Source organism: Panulirus ornatus, chromosome 67 (genome assembly GCF_036320965.1).
Source record: "Panulirus ornatus isolate Po-2019 chromosome 67, ASM3632096v1, whole genome shotgun sequence".
Classification (NCBI taxonomy): Eukaryota; Metazoa; Arthropoda; class Malacostraca; order Decapoda; family Palinuridae; genus Panulirus; species Panulirus ornatus.
The window spans coordinates 7,220,254-7,229,419 of NC_092290.1; the positions used below are offsets into that span (position 1 = coordinate 7,220,254).

General features: G+C 49.3%; 2 protein-coding genes across 9 annotated transcripts in view; one reads left to right on the top strand and one right to left on the bottom strand.

Moving 5' to 3' along the window:
• Pi4KIIIalpha (phosphatidylinositol 4-kinase III alpha) overlaps positions 1-9,166 on the top strand; it is a 226,679-nt gene that overhangs the window by 141,132 nt on the left and 76,381 nt on the right. The window lies entirely within an intron of this gene.
• Positions 1-9,166, bottom strand: part of LOC139747039 (prestin-like) — a 28,950-nt gene that overhangs the window by 15,026 nt on the left and 4,758 nt on the right. For 2 of the 6 annotated variants that reach the window (XM_071658784.1, XM_071658782.1), the window contains exon 1: positions 6,259-6,350. The exons of 2 other annotated variants lie outside the window; for them this stretch is intronic. In XM_071658784.1, coding sequence (XP_071514885.1) covers positions 6,259-6,335 — 77 coding nt within the window. In that variant the 5' untranslated portion in view covers positions 6,336-6,350. Of the gene's footprint in view, positions 1-6,258; positions 6,351-6,606; positions 7,426-8,721; positions 8,833-9,166 lie in introns of those variants that run through there. 2 more of the 6 variants (XM_071658787.1, XM_071658785.1) reach the window with 2 other exon arrangements.

Genomic DNA, 9,166 nt, shown 5'->3' on the forward strand with positions numbered 1-9,166 from the left:
ATGATGCCAATGTGAGGCGGCAGCAACCCTCTGCGTCAGCAAGGATTTCGTAATCGTAGGACAGACTGTACGCGATTGCGTCACGCGACGATCATTTTACGTTCTTGGAACCTCTCTATACACCCTCACCCACGCCATCGTTTACCACTAACCTAACCTAACGTCGTACAAGATAACACGTACGTGTACTACCATCCCATGACGTGGTGGGGTGCCGGTGGTGATGTGAGTGAGCGCCTTAGCTAAACTGGGTCAGGGTGGGCCCGGGGTGGGTGGGTGAGAAATGCCTTAACCGAGCGGCTCTTGCCGACATCATTACTGGCCAGAGAGATACCACAAAATCACGATGACGGTGAACTCTGGGCCATGATCGCTCATAGGCGAGTCGCTGGTGTCTGTCTTTGTGTAGTCACGCATGATGCGCCTATTTTGTATACTATGGGGAGTAGAGGGGTACGCGGCGAGATATTTTTTTTCTTCCACCCATTAGGCAAGGCTAGCCTGTACCTCCAACCTCAGGGACGTCAAGAGTTAAGAATAGAGAGTTCGTCTGAGTTACCAACTGCCAAGTGGTATGTGTAAGATGGGGAGGGTCGGGTGTTTGTGGACTGGATGCCAGCAGCCCGCGTGTATGTGAGGCAGGGAAAGATAAACAAAGGCAATCTGGGCCCATTGGTGGGAGCTTGATAGTCACTGCAGTCCTGGCTCATGTGAATACCTTGTTTATGACTGGGAGAGAGTTGAACACCCTAGTGTTGCCCCAGTTATTAACCTTGTATATATGTCCTACCATGTCTGATGCTCCTGTTTGTTAGCACACTCACACACCCACAGCCTAAGCCAGGTATCTGGACTATTGCCTGAAAGCATTTGACACTGTGGCACATGGAAGCCTGACTAAGTCTGGACTGCCTGCCTGAAAGCATTTCACCCTGTGGCACATGGAAGGCTAACTTATTCTGGACTGCCTGAAAGCATTTGACACTATGTCACGTGGAAGGCTGACTAAGATGCAGGATCGCCAGGCACGAATAACGGGGTTTCAAATTCAACGGAGAGAAGACTCTCTTACTGGAAAGGAATAGAGGACGCACGTCAGAGGAGGTTTTCTGAAATCAGTAGAGTTCACTAGTGGAGTACCGCAGGGTTCTGCTTTGGGACCGTTTCTCTTTTTTGATCAGTGTGAATGACTTGCCATAAGCCTTGTATGGACCTGCCTCAGAGTAGTTTGTGTGTGTGTGTGCACAGGATTAAAGGCTTGGTAATTATATACAAAGTTAAGAGATGGGACAACACAAGGGTCAGATTCTCTCTCCCGGAACATATGAATAGTAGTCACACACACGTTGTTTTTCTTGATTTATGTAGATGACTAGCCAGGAGGATTGACCTCCTACCGAATGTTTTTGTGGATGATGCTATAAGTCATGAAGGAGGGGAAACAAGCACGAGGATTGCATCCACCTACAAGGGGACCTTCACAAGTTCCAGAGTTGGTCTGATGCAGGGAATAAGCATATTGTCCAGAGGTTCCTTAGAAGGAAGGAGTTATTGGAAATAAAGGATATGGAAGACTGCAGAAGGAGTATTGAGTGGTATAATGATGCATTTAAGCGTGTTCGATCCCGTATTTATGGAAAGAATAGACATCAGGGTTATTATATTGTGGTTAGATTAACACTTTAGGTACAAAATGTAGGTGGGAATCTAGGGTAATTTTGAGGAAGTTGATATAGAATAAGATGTGCGTTTTCCTGAGGAAAATGATACATTTGAACATAGTTTTCAACACTGTAACGTAATGTCTAGGTTTAGATTGAGTTCATGTGATCAGTAAGGCTGTCAGGCTTTCACATTGCATTAATGAGATGGTTTATGTCTGAGGATAATTTGCTACATGGAACAGTGTTCATCGACACCCACAGGTGTGTCACACCTGGCAGTACTGGCGTGCAGGCACCTCACCGTGTTGTGGCTAAAGCTCCTTCTTAACTTTTGAGCATAGGTTTCTGAGTACTGGAAAATACCGTGTGTGTGTGTGAGAGAGAGAGAGTGAGGTGACCTGGGAATAGACATCGTCCCTAACCTGTCGCCAGAGCCCGAAAGAGACCTGGGAGTGGACCTCGTCCCCAACCTGTCACCAGAACCCACCTTGGGAGCCCAGTAAAGGGGACAGACTGGCTCCTGGCAAACGTTAGAGTGAAGTTCATGTCTATTGATAAGGCCATATTCAGCAAGCTTTTCTGAGCTTACATTAAGCCAAAGCAAGAATATATATGCTTTTTCAAGTTTGGGTCTCCGCATTTCAAGGAGCGTGAAGAACTAATAGAGAAGGTCCAGAGGAGGGCAAAGAGGTTGGTACCAGAATTAAGAGAGCTGGGTTACTGGGAAAGGGTTATGAGGTCTTAATTTTGCCCACAATGGATGAAAGAAGAGTAAGGAGTGACCTGACCTGATAACACCCTTTAAGTTTTTGAAGCCGCTTTCATGAAGTCAACATTGGACAGTTCTCCGAGGATAGAAGAAACAGAAACCATACCATGAAATTATGAAAGAAAAAACTTGTTCGAAATTGTGTGTGTATATATATATATATATATATATATATATATATATATATATATATATATATATATATATATATACTCTCATAGTGTAGGACTGGTGGATGAACGGAACAAACTATATAATGATATTGTGAATATGGCCGGCACATGGTAGTTTAAAGATTTTAATGATAGCAGAAACAATTAAATTGTTAAGGCGTACGAGTGTAGAATTCCCTCCCCGCACGGTGCAATTAGATGATTACACACACACACACACACACACACACACACACGTGTAAAACGCTATCCCCACACTGTGCACATAGGTAAATACACATACATAGATATCCACACATAGAGTGTGGATATTGACGAAGCCTAGCCACGTGCACATGACACGGGTGATGTATATCTGCGTGGAGGTCGGGTAGTACACAGACCTTGATGGTTCCACGGATAACGGAGGTTTTTTGTGTCGTATCAAGTGATCACAATGCACACAGCAGAGCGTCTGCTGTATAAGCACACGCCGCGGAACATCACAGCCTCCACACACACACACACACACACACACACACACACACACACACACACACACACACACACGGAGACTGACCATCTCACGACGACCGGTGGAGGAAATCGGCCGTCTCCCCACCCCCCAAAGGAGCGTTGTAGCAAATCGAACCATCGTATTATTGTTTCAATTTGTTATTCACAACAGATCTCCTCCCCTCCCACAGGATATTGAGTTGTGAATGAACACACACACACACACACACACACACACACACACACACATCTATCGAAGCCATACCTTTGGCGGAGCGAACCCCCCCCCAAGACTCCTGTCATCGAAGCCATACCTTTGGCGGAGCGAGAGCAGTGACCTCAGAAATACTGGGATTCTGAGCAGCGACGTACTCCAGCGTTTGGAGGACTAGTGACGTCAGAAACGCAGTTTGGGGGATGAAGACCACAGTTTTAAGGGTTGATGAAGACCACAGTTTTAAGGGTTGATGAAGACCACAGTTTTAAGGGTTGATGAAGACCACAGTTTTAAGGGTTGATGAAGACCACAGTTTTAAGGGTTGATGAAGACCACAGTTTTAAGGGTTGATGAAGACCACAGTTTTAAGGGTTGATGAAGACCACAGTTTTAAGGGTTGATGAGGACCACAGTTTTAAGGGTTCATGAAGACCACAGTTTTAAGGGTTCATGAAGACTACAGTTTTAAGGGTTCATGAAGACCACAGTTTTAGGGGTTGATGAAGACCTCAGTTTTAAGGATTGATGAAGACCACAGTTTTAAGGGTTCATAAAGACCACAGTTCTGTGGGTTTTATAAGGTCGGGCCTACAGAACTGAAGCTTTGATTCTGTTAAGGCCTGTGGATTGTAAAGGCCACATTCACTTGTGTGAAGACCACAGGGTTAAGTGTTTGGTCGGATCAAGACCACAGTTCTGAGTGTTCAGTAGTGTTCAAGACCACAGTTCTGAGGGTTCAGTAGTGTTCAAGACCACAGTTCTAAGGGTTCAGTAGTGTTCAAGACCACAGTTCTGAGGGTTCAGTAGTGTTCAAGACCACAGTTCTAAGGGTTCAGTAGTGTTCAAGACCACAGTTCTAAGGGTTCAGTAGTGTTCAAGACCACAGTTCTGAGAGTTCTTTGGTGTCAGGGTCACAGCTCTGAGGGTTAATTGGTGTCAAGACCTCAGTTCCAAAGGTTCATTAATGTCAGTCTCACAGTTCTAAGGGTTCATTGGTGTCAGTACCATAGTTCTGACGGTCCATTGGTGTCAGTATCACAATTCTGATGGTCCAGTGGTGTCAGTTTACCACAGTTCTGACGGTCCAGTGGTGTCAGTTTACCACAGTTCTGACGGTCCAGTGGTGTCGGTACCACAGTTCTAACGGTCCAGTGGTGTCAGTATACCACAGTTCTGACGGTCCAGTGGTGTCAGTATACCACAGTTCTGACGGTCCAGTGGCGTCAGTATACCACAGTTCTGACGGTCCAGTGGTGTCAGTATACCACAGTTCTGACGGTCCAGTGGTGTCAGTATACCACAGTTCTGACGGTCCAGTGGTGTCAGTATACCACAGTTCTGACGGTCCAGTGGTGTCAGTATACCACAGTTCTGACGGTCCAGTGGTGTCAGTATACCACAGTTCTGACGGTCCAGTGGTGTCAGTATACCACAGTTCTGACGGTCCAGTGGTGTCAGTATACCACAGGTGTGAGAGTTCAGTAGTTTCAAGGCCATTGGTCGTGCGGGAATGGTTTCATCGTAGCCGGAGAGAGACTCGCCGGTGGTTATCGACGTCTGCCTCCTCCCTTCCACACTGAGGCTGTGGGGGAACTCTCTTTATATACGTGTTGTCCACCCCCCCATCGAGTCCCACACTCTACCCTCCCGTAGACGTCAAGTGCATCGTATCGTAACAGAGACGGATGACAGTCCCACTTCGTTCTCCCAGCAGGTCTGGCTGGCCCTGGTGTGTGGCCACTCGCACCCTTCATTGGTACCCCTACCACTTATTTTTATCATTATCATATTTTTACCATTATCATCATGCATAATCTCCGATATACCTGAGTTCGCACCTGAGGTTTACGTGAGATGTGGCTTAGGACGACCTGTTTTTTTTTTTTTTGTTTCGTTTTTAATGTGTGGGATGCTGAAGCGCTTCATGGACCGACCGTACTGTTCGGAGCAGTTTTCGAGACTTGGCTCGTGGCTCACTGGGGTCCCCGCCAGGAGAGTAGTGATGACATGATGCATAGTGAAGATGCCACAGTCCTAGGAGATTATAAAGTACGGTCTGGGCCACACTGTTTAAGGGTAGGTAACTCGTGTTGATGGTGTTGTTGTTATTATTGTTGTTGTTGTTGGGGGTTGTAGACGGGGCCCGTGCCAGACCTGGAGGGTTCACGTGACGTTACACCGCGTGTTGCTCCCGAGGTTCCTTCTGCGATTGATTGCGAAATGCTAGAGATGTTTACGAGGCCACGTGTGGTTCACCATGCTCGCGAGGCCACGTGTGGTACACCAGGCTCGCGAGGCCACGTGTGGTTCACCATGCTCGCGAGGCCTCGTGTGGTTCACCATGTTCACGAGGCCACGTGTGGTACACCAGGTTCTCGAGGCCACGTGTGGTTCACCGGGTTCTCGAGGCCACGTGTGGTTCACCATGCTCACAAGGCCACGTGTGGTTCACCATGTTCACGAGGCCACGTGTGATTCACCAGGCTCGCGAGGCCACGTGTGGTACACCAGGTTCTCGAGGCCACGTGTGGTTCACCATGTTCACGAGGCCACGTGTGGTTCACCAAGCTCGCGAGGCCACGTGTGGTACACCAGGTTCTCGAGGCCACGTGTGGTTCACCATGTTCGCGAGGCCTCGTGTGGTTCACCATGTTCACGAGGTCAGGTGTGGTTCACCATGTTCACGAGGCCACGTGTGGTTCACGAGGCCACGTGTGGTTCACGAGGCCGCGTGTGGTTCACGAGGCCACGTGTGGTTCACGAGGCCGCGTGTGGTTCACCAGGTTCACGAGGCCACGTGTGGTTCACGAGGCCGCTTGAGGTTTACTCTGCTTACTAGACCAAGGAACTGACCCATATCACTTCCCCAACCCTGTCCCTTGCCACAGTCGGTAGCGGGGTCGACCGTAAGCCGTGCCAAATACATATTCATTTGCTTACCGTCTGCGTCGGTAAACACCGTTGTGAACCCCAAGAACAGATACGGTCGATGCTAACGTCCTTCCTCCCTGCTTCATGCAATAACATTGCCCGGATTTGCTTACTAATTATGTTATCATTTATATGTACAATCTCCTGATAAGATAAACAGAGCACCTTCCTATCTCTCGCCATAGCAATAATAATTTGACATATTAACCTGTTTTTTTTTTATATATATATATACATATATATTTCCAAATGAAGCTAAGTATCTGAGCCTGTTCTTTTAAGGTTACTATGGTGAGTGTCGGAGGGTGTGATCATGAGGAGATCTGTCTGTGAGTAAGAGGCTCCCAGTGTACTCACCAGCGTCAGAGTCGGAGCGGAGAAGTCTCCAGGTGAGGAGGGTGAGTGTGAGGGGTTTCGGTCGGGGATCAATAAGAGCGGTGGTGGTGTTGGTGTTGGTGGATGATGGCGTGTGCCGGCCCGCGTGACACGGCCACCACTCCTCGCTCAGCGCCCCTGCAGTCAGCCCCAGGCACTGGCACTGCTACAGCTGCTGCCAGTCAACCAGTCACTCCCGGTGGAGTCAGCAAGTCTGGCTGAAGTGGCACGCCGGGCCTTCCCTCCCTGACATCTGGACTGATCCCACGTGTGTGTCCTCGAACACCCTGGCCATACAACCCCCGCGTCACACAACACCCGCACACACAACACACGCCGGGGAGGTTGTATTGCTGCTGGTAGCTAAGGTTACATCACCAGTCATTGGGCGGTGCACGCCGGCCTCGTTGTCTGTCAGGAACGTTGTCTGGTCTCGCCCACGGGACTGTGTTAAACCAGTCAATACAGCGGTGCGGTGGAATTTTCCAGCCCGCTGGCAGCTGCCTCCTAGGGTGTCACTTCAATACGTGCCGCTGAAGGACGACACACGGACACACACACACACACACTCACATACACCTTCTCGACTCTTGACTGCAGAAAAAAATCAAACTTTTTATCTCAAGCGTTCGTTGTTTATCAGTCTTTAGCTCAGTTATATATTTTCTTGTACATATCATGAGAGAAGCGAGGGTAACTCCCACCACCTCCACACGTAACAGCATTCACCAGGCCAAGACATGGTCACCCGGGGAACGCCAGCGGACCTTGCCCGGACGCCCGGTGGGCCAACACTGCCTGGCCCCACACTGTCCTCATACACCCGGTAGTCAGCATAATCGTCCATACCTGACAAAATAGCCACCACCTCCCCCACCAACGTACAACGTCACGCGTTCGTGGGGGAGGGGCCCTGTATAGCAACACGCTCACCGTCCGAAACTCGCTCTCTTGGTACGCGCAGGGAGAGGAAGAGAAGGGAAAAGGGAAATTGCTGAATGACGAGGACTCGACGATGAAGGTTCGGCCAGATGGCAGGGCTAGCGCGTGTCGCTCACCGCAGGAAAATCTAGAAACACGACAAACGAGTCGTGTTTTCGTAACGTGTTGTCGAGTGTTGCATGCGAGATGGGAGGGGTTTTGTGTCTGTGGACTGAATACTAGCAGCTCACGTGTTGGTAAGACAACATCCGTGACTAAAAGAATGACACTTGGTAGTCACTGAAGTCGCTGGCTCAACGCGCAGCCGTTCTTAAGCACTCCCGTTACCCAGGCTGGTAGTACTGGAGGAAGAGGAAGGAAGAGAAAGCCTTCGAATGCCATATACACAAGGACGCGTGGAGCGTAGCACTGTATGGGGGTGATGCCTGAGGGACATGGGGCGCGAGCCTGCAGTGTGGTGGTGTCGTAAACACGTGCCTCCTTCCTGTTCACCTCACCAGCACCTTCAAAGCCGCATGTTTGTTGACGGGGAGACACACCTCATTTATCACATCCAGTGGTATCTCTCTCTCTCTCTCTCTCTCTCTCTCTCTCTCTCTCTCTCTCTCTCTCTCTCTCTCTCTCTCTCTCTCTCTCTCTCTCTCTCGTGGTAACCCTCACCATCGACTTCGCCTCATGAATAGAAGTACGAACCGTGGATACGACGGCGCGACCTTTGACCTGAGGTTCAGGGTCAGGCCATCATACTGGAGAGTCCTGCTTCGGGCTCCAGGGCGCTGCCGACGAACTCAAGGGGTGTTAGATCTATGTAGGGAATTGTTCTCACTGTTACATTACATTGTAATGTGTTACCCCCACTTTCCTTGTATGCTTACGTACCTGTAACGTTATTTGTCTCCCTGTAACGTCCTTTGCCTCCCTGTAACGTTATTTTCTTGCCTTGTGACATTGCCTGCTTAACTGTAACCTTGCCTGCCTGTTTGGAAATTTGCCAGTCCGACTGTAACGTTGCCTTCTTGTTTGTAACGTTGCCTGCCTGTTTGGAACGTTGCCTGCCTGGCTATAACGTTGTCTACATGTTTGTAACGTACTCTGCCTGTTTGTTACGTTTTCTAACTGTTCGTAACACTCCAACCTGACTGTAACGTTCTCTACCTGGCTATAACGTTGTCTGGCCGCCCGTAACGTTGCCGCCTGCCACTAGCGTTTGATCGGTTATGTCCGTCCACGTCCGGCAGCTGGCCCGTAGACCCTCAGTCATGCTACATCGATGACAACCTGACATCTGTACCTTGTTCACCTCCCTCTCCTCTCGCTTGCCTACCTCATCCTTATCTGGTCATCCCCTTGCTTGTGTCTCCATGTGAATGTATATGTTAGTTTACACACAAGTCGACCCGCATCTTTCGTAATTGCTCGTCTTCATTCTGTGAGTAGGCTGGGCTAGCGAGGCTCTTGTCTTGGATGCCGCAGTCATCACTTCCCGCAGTTAGTAGGGAGGTAGGTAGGTGGACTGCTGTCTCCAGCCCGGATAGGACGCAGACGGGCAAACATCATTTTGAGTTGACCAAGGGGAGGTGTACATACACGGGAGGGGATC